Consider the following 25,663-nt stretch of genomic DNA (forward strand, 5'->3'; position numbering starts at 1 on the left):
CTATTGAGTTTGAATGGAGTGGCTGCGTGAATGCCAGACTATTGCTCCGTTCCACTTCTTCATCAATATAAAAAGAACGGACAACCTCTTTTTAAATTTTTTACCTATTTTCGACTTCAGGATGTAATTATTTTTTTTCTTTTCGGCTTCTAATCTCTGCATTTCAAGGGCCATAAATCGTTCAATTTCTAATTTGTTCTGCAAGTAGGTACGATTTAGAAGATACCACATTAATATAGTTTTTGTTATTTGTGTGTCTCTGAATTCAGAGGCCCATAACATTTTTACTTCTCCATCCACATTTCAATTAATGGAATATATCCATTTCCATTTTGTAGTACATATGATTTTTTGATCACTTTTTATAGTGTTCTCTTAGGAGGTGGAGTAAACAAATTATGGAGTTTTATATAGTTGTATATACAGTGTATAATAATACTAACTTAGGAATTCACAATCTCTGTTATTTTGTGTTATACATATATATTTACTGACCTTTGCTTTCCCTTTATTTCAGTGGCGCTTGCTGAAATTCTGTCTAGTGGAGATCCAAAACCAGGAAAACTTCTTTTCTTTTTGGTCTCAATCACATCATTTTCCAGAGAGACTAGTTCATCCAGAAGCAGGAGTTTTGCTGCCAGATCAGCTGACTTCTCTTCATTTGAAATTGATCGTTGACCAACATCCAAAACAATCGGAGAGTCAAACCTCTGATCAATAAAGTTCAAAAGTTCAATGTGAATGACAAAGAAAATCCCAAAAAGACAAATAATGCATATAGACAGAGTATGTATAGAATGTATATATGTATACAGTACAGACCAAAAGTTTGGACACACCTTCTCATTCAAAGAGTTTTCTTTATTTTCATGACTATGAAAATTGTAGATTCACACTGAAGGCATCAAAACTATGAATTAACACATTTGGAATTATATACATAACAAACAAGTGTGAAACAACTGAAAATATGTCATATTCTAGGTTCTTCAAAGTAGCCACCTTTTGCTTTGATTACTGCTTTGCACACTTTTGGCATTCTCTTGATGAGCTTCAAGAGGTAGTCCCCTGAAATGGTTTTCACTTCACAGGTGTGCCCTGTCAGGTTTAATAAGTGGGATTTCTTGCCTTATAAATGGGGTTGGGACCATCAGTTGTGTTGAGGAGAAGTCAGGTGGATACACAGCTGATAGTCCTACTGAATAGACTGTTAGAATTTGTATTATGGCAAGAAAAAAGCAGCTAAGTAAAGAAAAACAAGTGGCCATCATTACTTTAAGAAATGAAGGTAGGTCAGTCAGCCCAAAAATTGGGAAAACTTTGAAAGTTAGGGCTATTTGACCATGAAGGAGAGTGATGGGGTGCTGCGCCAGATGACCTGGCCTCCACAGTCACCGGACCTGAACCCAATCGAGATGGTTTCGGGTGAACTGGACTGCAGAGTGAAGGTAAAAGAGCCAACAAGTGCTAAGCATCTCTGGGAACTCCTTCAAGACTGTTGGAAGACCATTTCAGGGGACTACCTCTTAAAGCTCATCAAGAGAATGCCAAGAGTGTGCAAAGCAGTAATCAAAGCAAAAGGTGGCTACTTTGAAGAACCTAGAATATGACATATTTGCAGTTGTTTCACACTTGTTTGTTATGTATATAATTCCACATGTGTTAATTCATAGTTTTGATGCCTTCAGTGTGAATCTACAATTTTCATAGTCATGAAAATAAAGAAAACTCTTTGAATGAGAAGGTGTGTCCAAACTTTTGGTCTGTACTGTATATATATAGATATTCACATAGCCGTATGGGGGCTTTTTTTGTATGAAAAGTTGTACTTTATAAAGGTACTAGGGCTACGTGGTGACAGAAAATATTTTAGCAAATGTCTTTTCGCAATTGCATCATGTGGCATGTCACACCATTGACTATGATTACAAAAAATGTTGCACGATTTTTTAGTGACAGAAGAAAAATGTCACACAACACATGTCTCCATGTCACCCTAGCCTAATATTCCATATGATGTATAAGAAAGCTGAAAATAATTCAGCTTCACACAAGCGTACGGATTGTGTCAGGCAGTGTCGGACTGAGGTGCCTATGGACCACCAGTAAAATTGATTTTGGGGACCCACTGTTAACCTACATGCAAATATTACCTGCTCACACAGTGGCAGCTGTAGCAAGACACTACAAGATGATGGATTATGGTGGTCCCTGTAGTGCAGTTGAGAGGTCAGGTCCCTGGGGAAAGAGGATACTGGCTGGCCTGCCTCTGCACCTAGAAGTCTTCTCCACCCCCCGTATAATGATAAACTGGGTGATTTGTTAAATAATATGCCTAGTTTTATAGCATAGGCTGGTATCTGGTTGTATTGCAGTTGGTCTACTGTGCAATGCGCCACTTGTGCAGGTAGGGGGTAGAGGACTAAGGGCCCACCTTGATTAGGGGCCCACCGGGGGATTCACCTGTTCCCCTGTGAGCCAGTCTGAGCCTGTTTGGTAATAAGGAATGCTAGCCTAGGCAATGCCTTTTGTGTAAGCCCCCGTATAATGATACACTGGGTGATTTGTTAAATAATATACCCAGTTTTTATATAAGCATAGGCTGGTATCTGTTTGTATTGCAGTTGGTCTACTGTGCCAAGCACCACTTGTGTAGTGGGTGGAGGACTAAGGGCCCACTTTGATCAGCTGCTTCACCTGTTACCCTGTGGGCCAGTCCGAGCCTGGTGTCGGATCTGTCCAGAGAAAAACTGATGGTTCTACATGCAAGTTCAATCAGTGTCTTTCTACAATTACATTTAGTGTTACAGATTTGCATCCGGATTGAATGTGTTTTTTGCGCACATGAAGAAAAACGGAAGAATAAGGGTACAGCCACATGGTGTGGGTGTGATGAGGTCATGATGCGGTTAGGAAACACATGTGATCGGTTACTACACGCATCATGTGTTTAGAATGCATTTTTTGTTTGCCACGGTTGTTTGAAATGTGAATTTTCTTGGTTCTTTGGCTTTCTGATTATCTTCAAATATTAACACCTGTGGAAAAACTTATCTCCAAGCGGCTACTCAACTGTGTATCTGTGTATCAGGTATCGTTACAACTTTGAAAGTGCCAGGGCTATCTCAGAAACCTATTTTCCATTGACTTCTATTGGAAAATGAGATGCTGTGGTTCCTAACTGCATCATGACCACATCAAGACCACGCAGTGTGGCCATACTCTGACACTCAACATCCCCAAGCAACCATCTGGATGCCTTCCGTTTCTCACACAAGCACCATTCATTTCTATGGGTCCAGGGCTGCGTGAAAAACACACAATATAGAACATGCTGTAATTTTTCCTGAACGCAAAGATGATGCATGAAAAACTATGCTTGTGTACACATATCCAATTAATTTAATGGGTCAGGATTTATTTAGAATGCTTTGTGTTCACTGCACGCATTGCTTCCGGATGGAAAACTCACTCATGTGAAATTAGCCTTAAAGGATATGGTTGTGTTTATTTTTTTATATATTTTTTGTTCTACAGCCTATTGTGCTTCCTATGCACATCAGGCTGCTCTCCTGTAACTCCTCTTGTGCGCACGGGAGCGCTCACTGTCTCCCTCTCCTTCCTCTCCCTCCTGCAGGATGGCAGAGCGGCAGCGGGGCAGAGTGTTAGCTGTAAGATACAGCTGACACTCTGCTTGAAATAACTGTTTAGCCCCTTTCATGCTACGTTGCTAGGACCACTGTCTGGAAGGGGCTAACCATCGGGCCGCTGCTCTGCCCTGGCAGCGACCCAAAGCTTGAAGGGTAAATCCCCCCCCCTCCTTTATAGATGGGCGAGCAGTGGCGATGCCCCCCCAGGATAGCAGAGCGCACACAACACCCCCCCTTTCAAGATGCAGAGTGCGCAGCATCCCCGCCCCCCTTTCAAGATGCAGAGCACGGCAGAGTAATGTACAGCTGACACTCTGCTTGAAACGGTCGACATCGGTTCTTATGGACCGCTGTATGGAGGGGCTAACCATCAGGCCGCTGCTCTGCTGTGGCAGTGGCTCGATGCTTGAAGGGTAAACTAAGGGAGATCTCTACCTCCCCCATCGGGCTGCTGCACTGTAGCAGCGTCCCGATGGTTACCATGGCAACTGGCTTGCTGTGGTATATCTAAGGTATCGTCATGTCCGTAAGGACCTGATCTACAAAAATAGCATGTGATCCAACCCATCTGGTGTGAATACCATAAAAATAAAAAAATGTGCCAAAAAATCAATCCATTTTTTATCACCTTACATCACAAAAAGTGTAATACCAAGTGATCAAAAATGTATATGTGGCCCAAAATGGTACCAATCAAACCATCATCTCATCCCGCAAAAAACGAGACCCTAACTAAGAAAATTGCCCAAAGAATAAAAAAAATATGGCTTTCAGAAAATGAAAACACAAAAACATGATTTTTTTTTTCAAAAATGCTTTTATTGTGTAAAAAAATAAAAATAAAAATGCACATATTAGGCATTGCGGTTTCCATAACAACCTGCTCTATAAAAATAGCTTGTGATCCAACCCGTCTAAAAAAATAAAATAAAAAATGTGCCAAAAAAAACATTTTTTTATCACCTTACATCAGAAAAGTGTAATACCAAGCGATCAAAAATTCATATGTGCCCCAAAATGGTACCAATCAAACCATCATCTCATCCCGCAAAAAATGAGACTCTGCCTAAGACAATCGCCCCCAAAAAATATATATATACACACACAATGCACAACTACTTCTAGCAAAAGATTTATATACTGCAGGAATAACCCTAATATATAGATATATTTATATATATACAGTCCTGATCAAAAGTTTAAGACCACTTTAAAAATGGCAAAAAATCATATTTAGCAGGGCTGAATCTTAACAAGGTTCCAAGTAGAGATTCAACATGCAACAAGAAGAAATGGGAGTGAGACAAAACATTTTTTGAGCATTCAATTTAATGAAAACAACGGAAAAAACAAAACAGGCTGTTTTTCAGCTGATCAAAAGTTTAGGACCACACCTCCAAAAAAAACTAAACCCCCCAAAACAGAAATCCAACTTCCAAACATGAACTCAGTAATGAGTAGCTCCGTCATTATTGTTTATCACTTCCAAAATTAGTTTCGGCATGCTTGATGCAAGCGTTTCCATGAGGTGAGTGGGAACATTTCGCCAAGTGGTGAAGACGGCCGCACGAAGGCCATCTACTGTCTGGAACTGTTGTCCATTTTTGTAAACTTCCCTTGCCATCCATCCCCAAAGGTTCTCAATTGGATTTAGATCAGGGGAACACGCAGGATGGGCCAAAAGAGTGATCTTATTCTCCTGGAAGAAGTCCCTTGTCCTGCAGGCATTGTGTACTGTAGCGTTGTCCTGTTGAAAAACGCAGTCGTTACCACACAGACGAGGGCCCTCAGTCATGAGGAATGCTCTCTGCAACATCTGGACATAGCCAGCGGCCTTTTGACGCCCCTGCACTTCCTGAAGCTTCATTGTTCCACTAAAGGAAAAAGCACCCCAGACCATTATGGCGCCCCCTCCACTGTGGCGCGTAGAAAACATCTCAGGTGGGATCTGATTGTCATGCCAGTAACGTTGGAAACCATCAGGACCATCAAGGTTACATTTTTTCTCATCAGAGAATAAAACTTTCTTCCACCTTTGAATGTCCCATGTTTGGTGCTCTCTTGCAAAGTCCAAACTAGTAGTTCTGTGGCGTTCAAGGAGACGAGGTCTTTGAAGACTTTTTTTGTTTTTGAAGCCCTTCAGTCTCAGATGCCGTCTGATGGTTATGGGGCTGCAGTCAGCACCAGTAAGGGCCTTAATTTGGGTCGAGGATCGTCCAGTGTCTTGACGGACAGCCAATTGGATCCTCCGGCTCAGTGCTGATGAAATTTTTTTCGGTCTTCCACTTGACTTTTTTGTTCCATAACCCTCAGGATCATTTAAGAAATTCCAAATGACTGTCTTACTGCGTCCCACCTCAGCAGCGATGGCGCACTGTGAGAGACCCTGCTTATGCAGTTCAACAACCCGACCACGTTCAAAAAGGGAGAGTTTTTTTGCCTTTGCCATCACAACGTGTGACTACCTGACAGAAAATGACAATGAATCCACATCTTTGCACAGATTTGGCCTTTTAAAGGCATGTGGTCCTAAAATTTTGATCAGCTGAAAAACAGCCTTTTTCAGTTTAAGCGTTATTTTCAATTAATTCATTTTTTTTTGTCTCACTCTCATTTCTTCTTGTTGCATGTTGAAGCTCTACTTGGAACCTTGTTAAGATCCAACAATGTAAAATATGATTTTTTGCCATTTTTCAAGTGGTCTTAAACTTTTGATCAGGACTGTATATACACTCACCTAAAGAATTATTAGGAACACCATACTAATACGGTGTTGGACCCCCTTTTGCCTTCAGAACTGCCTTAATTCTACGTGGCATTGATTCAACAAGGTGCTGATAGCATTCTTTAGAAATGTTGGCCCATATTGATAGGATAGCATCTTGCAGTTGATGGAGATTTGAGGGATGCACATCCAGGGCACGAAGCTCCCGTTCCACCACATCCCAAAGATGCTCTATTGGGTTGAGATCTGGTGACTGTGGGGGCCATTTTAGTACAGTGAACTCATTGTCATGTTCAAGAAACCAATTTGAAATGATTCGAGCTTTGTGACATGGTGCATTATCCTGCTGGAAGTAGCCATCAGAGGATGGATACATGTTCTCATTCTGTTTACGCCAAATTCGGACTCTACCATTTGAATGTCTCAACAGAAATCGAGACTCATCAGACCAGGCAACATTTTTCCAGTCTTCAACAGTCCAATTTTGGTGAGCTCGTGCAAATTGTAGCCTCTTCTTCCTATTTGTAGTGGAGATGAGTGGTACCCAGTGGGGTTTTCTGCTGTTGTAGCCCATCCGCCTCAAGGTTGTGCATGTTGTGGCTTCACAAATGCTTTGCTGCATACCTCGGTTGTAACGAGTGGTTATTTCAGTCAACGTTGCTCTTTTATCAGCTTGAATCAGTCGGCCCATTCTCCTCTGACCTCTAGCATCCACAAGGCATTTTTGCCCACAGGACTGCCGCATACTGGATGTTTTTCCCTTTTCACACCATTCGTTGTAAACCCTAGAAATGTTTGTGCGTGAAAATCCCAGTAACTGAGCAGATTGTGAAATACTCAGACCGGCCCGTCTGGCACCAACAACCATGCCACACTCAAAATTGCTTAAATCACCTTTCTTTCCCATTCTGACTTTCAGTTTGGAGTTCAGGAGATTGTCTTGACCAGGACCACACCCCTAAATGCATTGAAGCAACTGCCATGTGATTGGTTGACTAGATAATTGCATTAATGAGAAATAGAACAGGTGTTCCTAATAATTCTTTAGGTGAGTGTATATATATATATATATATATATATATACACTCACCTAAAGAATTATTAGGAACACCTGTTCTATTTCTCATTAATGCAATTATCTAGTCAACCAATCACATGGCAGTTGCTTCAATGCATTTAGGGGGGTGGTCCTGGTCAAGACAATCTCCTGAACTCCAAACTGAATGTCAGAATGGGAAAGAAAGGTGATTTAAGCAATTTTGAGCGTGGCATGGTTGTTGGTGCCAGACGGGCCGGTCTGAGTATTTCACAATCTGCTCAGTTACTGGGATTTTCACGCACAACCATTTCTAGGGTTTACAAAGAATGGTGTGAAAAGGGAAAAACATCCAGTATGCGGCCGTCCTGTGGGCGAAAATGCCTTGTGAATGCTAGAGGTCAGAGGAGAATGGGCCGACTGATTCAAGCTGATAGAAGAGCAACGTTGACTGAAATAACCACTCTTTACAACCGAGGTATGCAGCAAAGCATTTGTGAAGCCACAACACGCACAACCTTGAGGCGGATGGGCTACAACAGCAGAAGACCCCACTGGGTACCACTCATCTCCACTACAAATAGGAAAAAGAGGCTACAATTTGCACAAGCTAACCAAAATTGGACTGTTGAAGACTGGAAAAATGTTGTCTGGTCTGATGAGTCTCGATTTCTGTTAAGACATTCAAATAGTAGAGTCCGAATTTGGCGTAAACAGAATGAGAACATGTATCCATCTTGCCTTGTTACCACTGTGCAGGCTGGTGGTGGTGGTGTAATGGTGTGGGGGATGTTTTCTGGGCACACTTTAGGCCCCTTAGTGCCAATTGGGCATCGTTTAAATGCCACAGGCTACCTGAGCATTGTTTCTGACCATGTCCATCCCTTCATGACCACCATGTACCCATCCTCTGATGGCTACTTCCAGCAGGATAATGCACCATGTCACAAAGCTCAAATCATTTCACATTGGTTTCTTGAACATGACAATGAGTTCACTGCACTAAAATGGCCCCCACAGTCACCAGATCTCAACCCAAAAGAGCATCTTGGGGATGTGGTGGAACGGGAGCTTCGTGCCCTGGATGTGCATCCCTCAAATCTCCATCAACTGCAAGATGCTATCCTATCAATATGGGCCAACATTTCTAAAGAATGCTATCAGCACCTTGTTGAATCAATGCCACGTAGAATTAAGGCAGTTCTGAAGGCAAAAGGGGGTCCAACACCGTATTAGTATGGTGTTCCTAATAATTCTTTAGGTGAGTGTATATATATATACACACAATAGCAGCACATCAGGACAAATATAAATATGGAGGTGCAGGCCAATGGATCCAGCAACAAATCCAGGACAATATAAGAATTTAAAAAAATGGCAGCGGTCTCACAAAAAATTAGTGAAAATAAAAACACTTTATTCACCCTTGTGGTTGCAACTAGGGATGAGCGAACTTGTGTTTCAAGTTTGGCGTACAAGGTTCAGGTTCGGGTTATGTAAAAATTCCGTTATTGATTCTGCTACCGCGGACCATAACTAAGGGTCTATTCACAGGTCTGCATAATGGGTCTGCATCCGTTCCGCATTTTCAATGGGGCTGCAAAAGATGTGGACAACACACCATGTGCTGTCCGCATCCGCACTTCCATTCCGTGGCCCCGCAATTTTTTTTTAGCATGTCCTAATCTTGTCTGCAGCCACGGACAAGAATAGGCATTTCTATCTTAGTGCCGGCAATGTGCGTTCCACAAAATGGGGAACGCACATGGCCGGTGTCCATGTTTGGCGGATCCGCAATTAGCAGACCGCAAAACAGACCGGACGTGTGAATGGACCCTTATGGTCCGTGGTAGCGGAATCCATAACGGAATTAGATAACCTGAGCCTTGTATGCCAAACTTGAAACACAAGTTCACTCAACACTACTCGCAACGTTGTAGCTCATAGGTTGAAAAAAGACTCTGTGAATGAGCTGAAAACATTGCGACCACAGGGGTGAATAAAGTGTTTGAGAGTACTGTCATTTTTCTTTATGTATATATATATATATATATATATATATATATATGTCATTTATCAAACTGGTATAGAGTAGATCTGGCTTAGTTGCCCATAGCAACCAATCATATTTCACTTTTCATTTTTCACAGCTCCATTGGAAAATGAAAGGAGTAATCTGATTGGTTGCTATGGGTGACTAATCCAGTTTTCCTTTGCACCAGTTTTGATAAATCTCCCCCACTGTGTACTTCTATGTGTACATAGCATTGTGTGTCGTCACGCTGTATTAATCTGTGTGGGAAAAGTGACCGCTCACTGTGCGTACTGCAAACAATACTGTGTTCAGAAGAGAGTTGTGACCATGTGAGAGCTGTCAGTAATTAGATCTATATCCTGCTTATAACGCCATGGTTCTGACTGTAGATCGCTGCACTAACGTTATTAGCAGAAATATCTATTATGTCTACAAATAATGGACTTTCTACAGAATGGAAAGTGAGAAATACATCTGCTACAAGCTCCAGCACTGACCCCACAGACTTGAGAAAGGAGTATATTGACTCTGAAACGCGTTGTCATTTACCAATTAAAGATCCTATACATATCTACTGAGGTCGTGTCTTTGCACCAGAAGGTATCACTTTTGTGTACTGACACAGTACACACCCCCTCAAATTGTGTACTATGGCTTTCGGAAGGCAACAGGCTGCTATAGCAAATGAACAGCTCCAGTGATCTAATTGCAGGTGGAACTGTTTGGGCATCACAAGTAGTCCGGTCCTGATGAATTACTCTCAGATTATTTGTCTGCAATTGCCCACAGAATCTGAGGGGTTAAATGTCTGGGATCAACGTAGTCTCCAATTACAAACATTGTCTGTGGATGTCTGCTGTGCAAAACGGTAGGCACCCACCCGCTATTGGGCCCACTTAGCTCAGCATGTACGCTGAGGAATGTCGGGAATGGGTTAAAGATACACTGCGTGCAGAATTATTAGGCAAATGAGTATTTTGACCACATCATCCTCTTTATGCATGTTGTCTTACTCCAAGCTGTATAGGCTCGAAAGCCTACTACCAATTAAGCATATTAGGTGATGTGCATCTCTGTAATGAGAAGGGGTGTGGTCTAATGACATCAACACCCTATATTAGGTGTGCATAATTATTAGGCAACTTCCTTTCCTTTGGCAAAATGGGTCAAAAGAAGGACTTGACAGGCTCAGAAAAGTCAAAAATAGTGAGATATCTTGCAGAGGGATGCAGCACTCTTAAAATTGCAAAGCTTCTGAAGCGTGATCATCGAACAATTAAGCGTTTCATTCAAAATAGTCAACAGGGTCGCAAGAAGCGTGTGGAAAAACCAAGGCGCAAAATAACTGCCCATGAACTGAGAAAAGTCAAGCGTGCAGCTGCCAAGATGCCACTTGCCACCAGTTTGGCCATATTTCAGAGCTGCAACATCACTGGAGTGCCCAAAAGCACAAGGTGTGCAATACTCAGAGACATGGCCAAGGTAAGAAAGGCTGAAAGACGACCACCACTGAACAAGACACACAAGCTGAAACGTCAAGACTGGGCCAAGAAATATCTCAAGACTAATTTTTCTAAGGTTTTATGGACTGATGAAATGAGAGTGAGTCTTGATGGGCCAGATGGATGGGCCCATGGCTGGATTGGTAAAGGGCAGAGAGCTCCAGTCCGACTCAGACGCCAGCAAGGTGGAGGTGGAGTACTGGTTTGGGCTGGTATCATCAAAGATGAGCTTGTGGGGCTTTTTCGGGTTGAGGATGGAGTCAAGCTCAACTCCCAGTCCTACTGCCAGTTTCTGGAAGACACCTTCTTCAAGCAGTGGTACAGGAAGAAGTCTGCATCCTTCAGGAAAAACATGATTTTCATGCAGGACAATGCTCCATCACACGCATCCAAGTACTCCACAGCGTGGCTGGCAAGAAAGGGTATAAAAGAAGAAAATCTAATGACATGGCCTCCTTGTTCACCTGATCTGAACCCCATTGAGAACCTGTGGTCCATCATCAAATGTGAGATTTACAAGGAGGGAAAACAGTACACTTCTCTGAACAGTGTCTGGGAGGCTGTGGTTGCTGCTGCACGCAATGTTGATGGTGAACAGATCAAAACACTGACAGAATCCATGGATGGCAGGCTTTTGAGTGTCCTTGCAAAGAAAGGTGGCTATATTGGTCACTGATTTGTTTTTGTTTTGTTTTTGAATGTCAGAAATGTATATTTGTGAATGTTGAGATGTTATATTGGTTTCACTGGTAAAAATAAATAATTGAAATGGGTATATATTTGTTTTTTGTTAAGTTGCCTAATAATTATGCACAGTAATAGTCACCTGCACACACAGATATCCCCCTAAAATAGCTAAAACTAAAAACAAACTAAAAACTACTTCCAAAAATATTCAGCTTTGATATTAATGAGTTTTTTGGGTTCATTGAGAACATGGTTGTTGTTCAATAATAAAATTAATCCTCAAAAATACAACTTGCCTAATAATTCTGCACTCCCTGTAGAGTAGAATCCATATTGCAAAATAAGTTAAATAATTCCACAGTACTTACTCCCCTACCTCTGAAGATGCCTCTGCAAGACCAGTCCACTTCAGAATAGTAACAGCTAGGAAAAGGTAGACACTCACATTGGTCCAGTCCAGCATCTATTAGGAGAATGGACAATATCAGTAATAAAAATTTCATATAATTTTTAAGGTCAGGGAATACATACTGTATGTATCATCAGAGAGGTAGATAGAAGTTGATCTCACAGCTGGAGCAAAATATTACCATGTCATCGTGGTTACAGTATTGTTCACCATCTTAGGGTACAGTGACATGGTTAGGTTTCTGCATTCACTTTTGGAACCCAAAATCAGGAATGGATCATAAAAAGGAAATAAAGTATACAGGACACATGCGACTTCTCCTTATTTTTGAATTCACTCCTGGTTTTGGCTTCCAAGACTTCCTCCAGAAACCTGACCATGTGGCCATACCCTTAAGGTCTACTTAAATATATAATTGGGCCAGTCATTGGGAGTGAACGTTTGTACAAACACTCGTTCCCAATAATTGCCCCCTGTAAATGTGCCACCGATCACACAACAAACAAGCAAAGTAATTGTCGAGTGATCCGGTTATTTATGCAGCACATAAATTCATGTGTAAACAGGCATGTGCTGCCGACAAACAATGAACCTGTATGAGAATGAATGAACATAGATACAATTGTTCATCGATAGTGTTGATCGAGTATGCTAGGCCGAACACCAGTTCGGCTCGAGCATTTCGATGCTCGGCAAATGGCGGCATTTGGCCGAATACCGCATGTGCTCGAGCGCAATGCTCGAGTCTCTTCCCCGCAGGTTTGTTGGCTGCTAAACGTGTAGGTAAGTACTGCCCTTCACTGTAATGCCGTAGCCATGTTGGTTACTGGGATTACAGTGATTGGCTTGCCGTAACGCGTCATCGGGTGCTATATAGCATCCGATAAAACATTTTCGGCTCAGTGTTAGTTGGGGAGAGCTGTGCTGAAGAAGGTAAAGATAGTGTAGGGAGTGGATTTTTTTTTTTGTAAGTTAAAAAAATTGTCAGAGACCCAAAAGTCCTTTTAAGGACTATTGTGTGTGGCAGCAGAAATATTGCGTGTTCCGCATCCTAAAAATATCTGTGAAATCCAGTGTACTTTTTCCATAGATGGTGTCCGCTGCGGACAGTGACATTACCTGGGGTATATCTCCTGTGTAACGTTTCCACATCCCAAATACCTGTGACATTCCATGTAATTTTATATTAGCCGCTGCTGACATCAGTGACATTATCTGCGGTATTTCTCCTGTGTAACATTTCCACATCCCAAATACCTGTGACATTCCCCGTTAATTTTTTATTAGCCGCTGCTGACATCAGCGACATTATCTGCGGTATATCTCCTGTTTGACGTTTCCACATCCCAAATACCTTTTTTTATTTTTTTGCGCATACACTTACAAATCCTACGCTACTGTACGTGTGACATACTTTCAGGCATATATAACATTTAATATGAAGAAGGCGAGCAGTAAGGGACAGGGAAGTGGCATGATGCTGATGATGCACGCAGAGGCCGTGGCCCTGGGCACGTTGAACCTGTGCCTGCTGCCAGAGCACAAGAAAAACAATAATCCATGATACCTAGCTTTATGTCCAAGTTTGCAGGGCAGCGCAGGACAACGCTCTCGAAGTCAGATCAGTGCGACCAGGTGGTCGGTTGGCTTGCAGCAGATAATGCTTCCAGTCAATTAAGCACCACCCTGTCTTCCACCAAGTCCAGTCTCAGTAGCCAAGAGTCAGGTCAACACAATCCTCGCCCTGATCCTCTTTCCTCCCACCATGGAGAGTCTTGCCAAACAAGTGATCCCACACTCAAATATTCCGAGGAGCTCTTTTCAGCACCATTTCTTCATTTGGGTCTCGCGACAAGCCCGGTTGAAGAGGGACATGAGGTCTTTTGCCCTGATTCCCAAACTCTTGAGCATCCACAGTCACAAGAAGATGACGGTGGGGAACGGCAATTAGTGTTTCACGAGGTGAATGATGATGATGATACACAGTTGCCAATAAGTCAACGGCAATTAGTGTCTGAAGAGGTTGATGATGAGGATGAGACACAGTTGTCAATAACTGAGGTTGTTAGGTCAAAAAGTCAGGAGGATGAGCAGAGTGAGGAAGTGGAAGAGTAGGTGGTGGACGATGAAGTCACTGACCCAACCTGGGAAGGTGGCAAGCCGAGGGAGGACAGCAGAGTGGGAGGGATCTGCAGCACCGCAACAGGCTGGAAGAGGCAGTGGGGTGGCAAAAGGCGTGCCACACCAAACAGGCCCGCAACTGTTTCCCAGAGCACACCCTTGCGGAAATCTCCCTTGCCAAGGAGTAGGTTTTTCGCAGTCTGGCCCTTTTTTGAGGAAAGTGTGGACGACAAAAGAATTGTAATTTGCAACCTATGCCATACAAAAATGAGCAGGGGCGTGAACACTAGCAACATCACCACCACCAGCATGATCCGCCACATGGCATCAAAGCACCGTAATAGGTGGGCCGAATGCCTGGCTCCACAATCTATGTCTGTGGGTCACACCACTGCCTCCTCTTCCCCTGTGATATGTGCTTGCCAATCCCTTGTCCAAGGCGCAGGCCCAGATGCCTCCCGCCGTGCACCTGAACCTTTGCACTTCCACTTCCGTGTCCCAGCGCAGCATACAAATGTCCTTACCCCAGGCATTTGAACGCAATCGCAAATACCCAGCCACCCACCCACAGGCCATAGCACTAAATGCACAACTTTTCAGATTACTGGCCCTGGAAATGTTGCCATTTAGGCTTGTGGACACTGAGGTCTTCCGCAGCCTGATGTCGGCGGCCGTCCCTCGTTACACAGTCCCCAGCCACCACTATTTTTCACAGTGTGCCATGCCCGCCTTACACTGTGTCCTGTAACATCACCCGTGCCCTGACCAACGCAGTTACTGGGAAGGTCCACTTAACCACTGACACATGGACAAGTGCTTTCGGCCAGAGACGCTACATTTCCCTGACGGCACACTGGCTGAACGTTCTGGAGGCCGGGAGTGACTCGTACCCTGGGATGGCACAAGTGCTACCGACGCCAAGGATTGCAGGCCCTAATTCCATCAGGGTTTCCGCCACCACCTACGATAGAGGCTCCAACCCCCACTTATCCTCCTCCGCCTTCTCCTCCACTTCCACCTCAGAATTATCCTCTTGCAGCACCAGTTAGCCATCAGTCGGTAGCTGGAAGCAGTGTAGCACTGCAGTGGGGAAGCGTCAACAGGTCGTGCTTAAGCTGATCTGCTTAGGTGACAAACAGCACACCGCCACAGAGCTGTGGCATGGGATAAGAGACCAGACTGAGCTGTGGCTCTCGCCACTCAACCTAGAACCAGGCATGGTTGTGTCTGATAATGACCGTAAATTGGTGGCAGCTTCGGAGCTGAGCAAGCTCACACATATACCATGCCTAGCCCACGTGTGCAACTTAGTGGTTCAGCGGTTTCTCAAAACCTACCCCAATTTGCCTGAGCTACTGGTGAAGGTGCGCCGCGTGTGTGCCCATTTCCACAAGTCATCGACAGCTGCCGCCGGTCTGTCAATGCTGCAGCAGCGCTTACAATTGAGATGTTGGCCAGGCTTTCTGAGTAGCAGAGGACAGTAGTGGAATACCAGCTGCAGCATGGTCGTCGCCTTTCCAGTCAGCTTCCGCTCTTCACAAGCAAGGAGTGGGCATGGATGTCTGACCTCTGTGAGGTTTTAAGAAACTTTGAGGAATCAACACAGATAGTGAGCGGTGATAACGCTCTGTGTCTGCTCAAATGCTCGCTGCTCACAATTAAGGCGGACGCTTTGTGGAAGAGGTGGAAATGGGGGAAGACATTACACAGGGTGATAGCCAGACCACCCTCAGTTTGTCTTCTCAGCACAAATTGGATGATGAGGAGGAGGAGCAGGAGACGGTTGCCACCGCTACAGAGGCTAGTACCCATGGAAGTTTAATTCCATCTGTTCAGCGTGGATTGGCAGAGGAGGAGGAAGAGGATGAGGAGATTGAGAGTCATCCTCCTGATGACAACAGCGAACTCTTGCCTGTTGGGACTCTGGCACTAGAGATGGCCTTGCGGTTCTCCCAGCAGTCGTTTCGCTGAGAACTTTGCTCGTTCACAGTTCACCGAATGGGCGAACATATGGCGATGTCTGCCAGCGCCATATTCTTTTACATTGTGAAGAACTTTGACCCATGACACATCCATCAGGTGGTACAGGACAGTCAATTGAGACGTTTCAGCACATGGACATACCCCATATCTTATAAATAAACCTGATTTGGCTGCCATTTTACATTCAGTCTTTTGCCAGTATAGGGAGAGGTTGCTGTGTGGAGCAGGGACAGACTGTTAGGGACACCAAACGCTAGCTAATAGGGTCACAAAAGTCTTTTTAAGGAGTGGTATAGGTGTGCTATCGATAGGTGTGACTTACTGAGGGGTTTAATTTACTTCTAATATACTTTCTAACATAGAAAGCATATTGTAGTGCATTTGTATTGTGCAGCAGTTGTGTGCGGTTCTGCTGCGATATTGCAGCTACACAGAGTGCTAAACGCTATTGGAACAAATAATTTCTACTGGTGTGATATACCAGTTGCCCCCCAAAAAATCTGATTGAAGCAGGGGTGTTATATACCAATTATTTACTTTCTATATAGTGCAGTTGGGTAGTGCAGAATTTGTTTGCGGTTTAGCTGCGTTTCCTCAGCTACAGATGGTGACAAACACCATTGAAACAAATAATTTCTACTGGTGTGATATACCAGTTGCTGTGCAAAAAAATTGATTGAAGCAGGGGTGTTATATACCAATTATATACTTTCTATATAGTGCATTTGGGAAGTGCAGCATTTGTTTGCGGTTTTGCTACGTTACCTCAGCTACAGATAGTGACAAACGACATTGGAACAGATAATTTCTACTGTCATGATATACCAGTTGCCATCCAAAAAAAAGTGGGCTACAATAAAATTGTTATTCAGTGACCGCATAATGTACCTCGAGCCACATAATCACAATTTCTTTTATGTCAGGTGAATGCCTAATTTTAAAGGCCTGTACTCCTGTGGCCTAAAATAAAAAATTTCTAGGCTCCAACAGGGCACATTTCAGAGAATTTCCCTTTAAGACGCATAAAAATGTCCCCTGATTAAGATACATATTTGTTGTTGAAATTTTTGTCATTGATCCCCCTCTAGTCCCTGTCCATGTTGTGGGACTATTTGTACACTTCTATTAAGTATTTGGTGGCTGCAAATATGAGCTGAAGGTTTTTCAGGTTCGCCTGCCATTAAAGTGAATGGGGCACGCCGCAAACTTGTGGTTCGCGAACAGTCCCGGCTGATGTTCGTTTTACGCATTTTGGACAACACTGATTACTGGTTATTCACCCTTCTCGACCCCTGCTACAAAGAGAACTTCTCATCTATCATTCCTATGGTGGAGAGGACGAGCATAATGGTGCAATACCAGAAGGTCCTTGTGGAAAAATTGCTCCAAAAATTTCCAGCTGACAACGCTGGCGGCAGAGTACGCAGCTCCTTCGGCAACCGAGGAGGGGAGACGAGGGTAACACACAGCAGTTCCAACAGAGGCAGGGCAACACTCTCCAAAGCCTGGGACAGTTTCATGACACTCCACCAGCACCCTCACCCTGATGATGGGCCTAGTGTCACAAGTAGGGATTTTTTTTTTTAAGATGGTAAAGGAGTACGTAGCAGACTGTGTCAGCGTCCTCAATGATCCCTCTGTGCCTTACAACTACTGGGTGTCCAAGCTAGACACGTGGCACGAATTGGCGCTCTATGCCTTGGAGGTGCTGGCCTGCCCTGCCGCCAGCATTTTGTCAGAACGGGTATTTAGTGCTGCTTAGGGCATAATAACTGATAAGCACATCCGCCTGTCAACTGAAAATGCTGACAGGCTGACTCTTATAAAAATGAACAAGGCCTGGATTGCCCCTGACTTATCTTCTCCACCAGAGGAAAGCGGCTGATCATAAAGGCACTTTAAATGTGTTTTTTATAATGTACTGAATACACTGTATTCCCATGCACCCCTTCTACCACAAAAAAGGGTATATGGTTCAATCCTTCTTTTCTCGTCCTCCTCCTCTTCCATCATATCAACATGCTTATTAGTCTGCCCTTGCTTCTAATGTTGTAGAGGGTCAACTCACCTGCAGGCCCTCGCATATAATGTTTTAGAGGGTCAGCTCACCAGCAGGCCCTCACCTAAAATCTTTTAGAGGGTCAGCTCACCTGCAGGCCCTTGCATATAATGTTTTTGAGTGTCAGCTCACCAGCAGGCCCTCAACCATAATGTTTTACAGGGTCAGTTCACCAGCAGGCCCTCACCTACAATCCTTTAGATGGTCAGCTCACCAGCAGGCCCTAAATTATAATGTTTTACAGGGTCAGCTCACCAGCAGGCCCTCACCTACAATCTTTTAGAGGGTCAGCTCACCAGCAGGCCCTCGCATATAATGTTTTTGAGGGTCAGCTCACCAGCAGGCACTCAACCATAATATTTTACAGGGTCAGTTCACCAGCAGGCCCTCGCATATAATGTTTTACAGGACCAGCTCACCAGCAGGACCTCGCCCACAATCTTTTCAATGGTTAGCTAAGCAGCAGGCACTCGCCCATAAATTTTTTGATGCTCAGATCAGCAGCAGGCACTCGCCCCTAATGTTTTAGAGAGTCAGCTCTGCAGCAGACCCTCACCCCTAATCTTTTAGATGGTCATATCAGCAGCAGGCCCTCGCTCGTAATGTTTTAGAGGGTCACCAACAGGCCCTTGCTCCTCATGTTTTTGAGGGTCACCAGCAGGCCATCAATCATAATTTTTCAAGGGTGTATGATGCCCTACTTTATGTGTAATAAAAGGTGTATTGGAGTTTCGGTTCCTTGTAATTTTTGGAAGCCCTTTCACTTAGTGCATAGGCTTTATGAGTGTTGGAGTTCCACTACCTGAACAACTGTACCACAAGGTGAATGAGGCCCTCCCTTATGTGATATACAGGTTGTATCGGAGTGCCTCTTCCTTGTAATTTTTGGCAGCACTTACACTTTATATACAAGTAAATATACAGGAAAGAATGTTTCCTAACAATTTTTCCTCTAAAATCGATGTTATCTTCGGTTTGGTGCATATTATTGCGTAAAAGTGGTGTACTACTCGGACAACATTGTTCCCAGTAGCGACCTGGGAGTCCAAGATGCATCCAGACATCCTCCCCATGCTGTTCCCGAACCATTTCGGTGGTGTTTCCATCAATTTCTGACCTTTTCTTATGAACCAGAACCAGACACCCTCCCCTCTTTAGAGCAGGGAGTGCCTGGTTTAATGCTTGGGTTCTCCCATTGACTTCCATTGTGCTCGGGTGCTCAGTAGAGCACCCGAGCATTCCGAGGTGTTTGACCCGAGCACCCGAACACCCGAGCACTTTGGTGCTCGATCAACACTATTCATCGACATATATAGGAGATGATTGCTACATGTAAATGCTGCTGAATAGCGTTGAGCGAAGAGAGGCATTCAAAGCGGAATTTGGTCTGAAGTTTAGGAAAACGCTGTGCGCTAGGGACAGTATTGGTGAAAACGATAGAAGAATCGTGGAGAGGGAGCGTGCAGAGAGACTTTTTCTACATCAATTTTATTAAATTATTCCAACAGTTACTTATTCCGACATCAGCCCTAAATGTAATTCATTACCAATAAGATGGAAGCCTTTATTATTCCACTGTCAGTGTGCCAACCAGTACCATCCAGTCTGTACCCCTTAGGGGGCAGGTCTTAATGAAGACCATCCTCATCTTTTGCTATCGTTACTTCTTCCAAATCATCCTTCTTGGTCTCTATGTTCTAGAAAAGCCAGCAAGATCCAGAAAGAGGAGGAGCTGGATGTTCCTGATGACATATTCTCATTAATATTAGATGATGTGGAAAAGGAGGAAAAGAAGATGGCAGAAAAAGGGCTCCCACCTGTAGGGCATGAGAGTGCTGGGGATTTTGAAGTGGGTATGCCAGAGATGATTAATATTCTGTGTTTACTGTCAAATAATCTGCAGGAGATTGCAGGAGAACAGCAATAATATGCATATTGTGCCCCCCACCTACCCAGCCATACCCCATACCAGCAATAGCCCCTGTTTAAAGGTGCATTAAAAGTGCCGCACGGCCATGAACAATGAAGACCGAGTATACAGTGTGGTCTTCATTATTAAATGAAACGCAGCTACGGGCTAATTGGTTTGATGGTTCTTCAACTCAGCATGGCCGCACTGTGTGGCTCTAATCTAAGGCAGAGTGGCCTGTGTATACATGATTTATAGCGATTCGTAAAAAAATTTATTGGAACAAATTAAATTTCTTGGAGAACTTCGGTGAAGCTGCCGAATCACATTTTTCAAAACTTCACTCATATCTACTGCTTAACAAGCTGGAAATGATCAGGGATAAACAGTCATTGCCCTGTATATCAGCAAATATAACTGCCTGAACTCACCGCCTGGAAGAGAGAAGGGACCTGGTCTGCTTCTTTATTCTCTAATCTCTAATGTTATCACTGATGTGAAGAAATGGAAGAAGAATGGATTAAAGAGAGCTAGTCATCTTCTTACCCTGAGCCTCCACTTTGCCTCTATAATGTATACATACTATTTCCACATATATATTATGAAGTGTGAATATTTCTGTAGCTCCATAACCATTTTGTATGTAAGACAATTCAATAATGGAAATTGAGATTAAGGATCCGTAAATTATGCAAAAAGGTAAGAATAGGAAATCTAAACATACTGAGGATTAGGCATATATAGATAGGCACATATTACACAAAATATTCTTCCTACTTCACACCCAAAGTAACAATGTTTTTTCCAAAATGTTATTAATCTTGGAAAACTATATTCTGGAAACATTTTATAGTCACTGCCTCCAGATCTCTGCAGAGTGAAAACTTACATCAAAGTCACACATGTGAGGAAAACATTTGCTGTAATAAATTTTACAAGTATATTAACACATCTTCAAACTTTCATAATGTACAGTTACCCTGGCAGTTACTGTAGGTCTGGAATAAGAGCGTTGAATAAGTGGACTCATAGTTACATGTTTTTTTTTAATTTTTACTAATGATATAAATAGCAATATGATATCATAGAAAATGGATAATCTAATTAGTTTGTTGTAATCAAACCTTAGACTGTGGAAATATTAAAGGGGTTGTCTGTCACGGTTGGTGTACAGGAAACAAGACAATACCATATAAACAATGTCTCTCTGGATCCACAACTAAGGAACAAAGGGAGACCCCTGCAATAGACCTGCCGCTCTCCCTCACTGCTCAGCCTATGCGAACACCCCAAAGGTGGATGGCCGCATATCCACGTTCCTCGGCTATCTATTACCTCAAGACCCTACAATAGTGAAGGGAGACGACCACCGGCTCCCTACACTGACACGGAGGGAGTCAGGGTCACCTGGATCCAGAAAAGACAAAATCATAAATACATAAACAGCACTTATCTTGCAGACGACTGACGACTGAGGACTGGGAACTGGGAACAGCATGCACGCACACTCCAGGAAGTTGTATCAGCCGCACACTACTGCATTATGGGGAGGAACTTAAAGGGTAGCAATCAGTCCAACTGCATGACAGCTGAGATAGACTAACGAGATGAGAAACTAAACCAAAACAAAGAAATTCAAGGAGGAGGATCTGAGAAGCTCCTGTGAGCGCTTCTCAGCTGTCTGGCTGTGACAGTACCCCTCCCTCTAGGAGTGGACTCCGGACACTCAGAGCCCACCTTCTCAGGATGGGACCTATGGAAAGCCCTGATGAGACGAGAGGCCTTAATGTCCGTCACTGGGACCCACATCCTCTCTTCGGGACCATAACCCTCCCAATGAACGAGGTACTGGAGGGAACCGCGGACAAGACGAGAATCCACAATCCTAGAGACCTGAAATTCAAGATTCCCATCAACCATAATCGGAGGAGGAGGCAAAGGCGAGGGTACAATAGGTTGAACATAAGGTTTCAATAAGGACTTATGAAAAACATTATGGATCTTCCAAGTCTGAGGAAGATCAAGACGGTAGGCAACAGGATTGATGACAGACAGGATCTTGTAAGGCCCAATAAACCTAGGACCCAACTTCCAGGAGGGAACCTTCAATTTGATATTCTTGGTAGACAACCACACCAGATCACCAACATTCAGGTCCGGACCAGGCGCACGTCTCTTATCCGCCACACGCTTATATCTCTCACTCATGCTCTTTAGATTATCCTGAATCTTTTGCCAAATAGATGACAAAGACGAGGAGAATCTGTCCTCATCAGGCAAACCAGAAGAGCCCTCTCCCGAGAAAGTCCCAAACTGCGGATGGAACCCATATGCACCAAAAAATGGTGACTTATCAGAGGACTCCTGACGACGGTTATTTAAAGCAAACTCAGCAAGGGACAAAAAAGAACACCAATCCTCCTGATTCTCCGCCACAAAACAGCGCAGATATGTCTCCAGATTCTGATTGACGCGCTCTGTCTGGCCATTCGACTGCGGATGGAAAGCAGAAGAGAATGACAACCGAACCCCCAAGCGAGAACAGAAAGCCTTCCAGAATCTGGAAACAAACTGCGTGCCCCTATCAGAGACTATGTCTGAAGGAATCCTATGCAATTTGACAATGTGGTCAATAAATGCCTGCGCCAGCGTCTTAGCATTGGGCAAACCAGGAAAAGGGATAAAATGCACCATTTTGCTAAAACGGTCCACCACCACCAGAATCACAGACTTCCCCGAGGAACGAGGCAAGTCCGTTATGAAGTCCATGGACAGATGTGTCCAAGGACGGGAAGGAATGGGCAAAGGAAGGAGAGGACCTGATGGCCGTGAATGAGGGACCTTGGCACGAGCGCAAGTCTCGCAAGCTGCCACAAAACTCTCAACCGACTTACGAAGCGCAGGCCACCAGAATCTCCGAGTGATGAGATCCAGTGTGGCTCTTGCCCCCGGGTGCCCAGCAAGGACCGTGTCGTGGTGTTCTTTAAAAATCTTGTGTCTCAAAGCGAGAGGCACAAACAACCTCCCAGGAGGACAAAGATCAGGAGCTTCTGACTGGGCTGCCTGCACCTCTGCCTCCAATTCAGGAAAAAGAGCAGAGACCACCACACCTTCAGCCAAAATGGGACCCGGGTCTTCAAAATTCCCACCTCCCGGAAAACAACGTGACAGGGCATCTGCCTTCACATTCTTAACCCCAGGGCGGAACGTAACAACAAAATTAAACCTTGAAAAGAACAAAGACCATCTGGCCTGTCTCGGGTTCAGACGCTTGGCTGACTCCAAGTAGGCCAGATTTTTATGGTCAGTAAACACGGTAATAGGGTGTCTGGCTCCCTCTAGCCAATGGCGCCATTCCTCAAAAGCCAACTTGATAGCCAACAATTCCCTATCTCCCACATCATAATTTCTCTCTGCGGAGGAGAGTTTCTTTGAGAAAAAGGCACACGGTTGCCATTTGGCAGGAGAGGAACCCTGAGACAAGACCGCACCCACCCCTACCTCAGAAGCATCAACCTCAACTATGAAGGGTAACGAAATATCAGGTTGTACTAGGATGGGAGCGGAAGCAAAACTCTCCTTGATATTAGAAAAGGCCTTACGCGCCTCTACCGACCAGGAAGAAAAATCTACCCCCTTTCTGGTCATATCAGTGAGTGGTTTAACAACAGAGGAATAATTCAAAATAAATTTCCTGTAATAATTGGCAAAGCCCAAAAAACGCATCAGCGCCTTCTGATTCTCAGGAAGCTCCCACTCAAGCACAGCGCGGACCTTCTCGGGGTCCATGCGAAAACCAGAAGCGGAGACAAGAAACCCCAGAAATTGGATTTCTGGAACCGCAAACACACATTTTTCCAGTTTCGCGTATAATTTATTCTCCCGCAGGATGAGCAAGACCTGACGTAAGTGTTCCTTATGAGTCTTGAAATCAGGAGAAAAAATCAAAATGTCATCCAAATACACTAATACAAATTTTCCCATTAAATGATAAAAAATGCTGTTGACGAAATGCTGAAAAACGGCTGGGGCATTCATCAAACCAAAAGGCATAACCAAATTCTCAAAATATCCCTCAGGGGTATTGAAAGCCGTCTTCCATTCGTCTCCTTCTCTGACCCTAACCAGGTTGTATGCCCCTCTTAGGTCTAATTTGGAAAAGACTTTAGCCCCAACAACCTGGTTAAACAGGTCCGGGATCAGAGGAAGCGGATAAGGGTCACGAATAGTGATACTGTTCAGCTCCCTGAAATCCAGACAAGGTCTTAAAGAACCATCTTTTTTCTTAACAAAGAAAAAACCAGCGGCAACAGGTGACTTCGAGGGTCGGATGTGTCCTTTTCTCAGACTTTCAGAGATATAAGCCCGCATAGCGACCCTCTCAGGTTGGGAGAGATTGTATAAACGAGATTTAGGCAGCTTGGCGCCTGGGATGAGATTAATAGGGCAATCATACTCCTTGTGCGGAGGCAAACCCTGAACTCCACTCTCAGAGAAGACATCCAAAAATTCAGAGAGGAAAGGTGGTACAGTCTTAGTAGAAACCTCAGAAACAGATGTTATGAGGCAATTCTCTCTGCAAAAGTTACTCCAACCATTTATTTGCCTCGCTTGCCAATCAATGGTGGGGTTATGTTTAGTGAGCCAGGGTAGCCCCAACACTAGAGGAGTAGGCAAACTGCTAAGGACGAAACATGACACATCCTCAACATGAGCATCCACACAATTAAACGGATATTGTGAACTATGCCCTTTAATGATTTCTGAGAAAGTGGAGCTGAATCAATAGCAAAAACAGGAATATCCTTTCCCAAAGTGCATACCTGGAAACCATGAGTTATTGCAAATTGATTATCAATGAGGTTGACAGCTGCTCCACTATCCACAAAAATCTCACAAAAAATGCTCTTGCTCTCTAGCGCCACCCTAGCAGGCAGGACAAAACGGGAACTACAAGCAAACGGAAAACCTTCAATTTCCGCCTCAACCCTGCCAATAGTAACAGACGGAACATTTTTAAAAGATTTTTTCCTTTTTGTCTCTTTATTACTCCCAGAAAACTGCCTAAATCTCCTAGAGGGACAAACATTTGCCAGATGATTTATACCTCCACAACAAAAACAAACCCTCCCCTGCTGGCTGAATCTTCTATTGTCAGAGGCAATCAACCCCAGCTGCATGGACTCCTGCTCAGAAGGGGCTGACAGCGACTGAGACCCCTGCGCACAGAATGAGACCGCTGCACTGTCCCGGGACTGAGTATGACAGGAAGGAGAGATCTCTCCTCTCTCTCTAAGACGCCTGTCAATACGAACAGCCTGAGACATAGCAGAATCCAAGGAGGTAGGTCTTTCATGAAAGGCAAATGCATCTTTCAATCCCTCTGAAAGACCATAGCAAAATTGACTTCGGAGTGCAGCATCATTCCAACCCGTATCTGCTGCCCAGCTCCGAAATTCTGAACAGTATATCTCTGCGGATTGTTTACCCTGGCATAACAGACGTAGTCTAGACAGAGCAATACGATCCGGATCATCATATATCTGA

At 44.0% G+C, this 25,663-nt stretch overlaps 1 protein-coding gene across 1 annotated transcript in view; it reads right to left on the reverse strand.

Moving 5' to 3' along the window:
- OSTN (osteocrin) overlaps window positions 1-21,146 on the reverse strand; it is a 45,476-nt gene extending 24,330 nt beyond the window's left edge. The window contains exons 1-3 of the mRNA XM_040430009.1: window positions 21,096-21,146; window positions 12,012-12,098; window positions 496-710 (exon numbers count right to left, since the gene is read on the reverse strand). Of these exons, the coding sequence (XP_040285943.1) occupies window positions 496-710; window positions 12,012-12,098; window positions 21,096-21,146 (353 nt within the window). The remainder of the gene's footprint in view (window positions 1-495; window positions 711-12,011; window positions 12,099-21,095) is intronic.
- Between the last annotated feature and the right edge of the window lie 4,517 nt (window positions 21,147-25,663).

The sequence above is a fragment of the Bufo bufo genome, chromosome 4 (assembly GCF_905171765.1).
Source record: "Bufo bufo chromosome 4, aBufBuf1.1, whole genome shotgun sequence".
Taxonomy (NCBI): domain Eukaryota; kingdom Metazoa; phylum Chordata; class Amphibia; order Anura; family Bufonidae; genus Bufo; species Bufo bufo.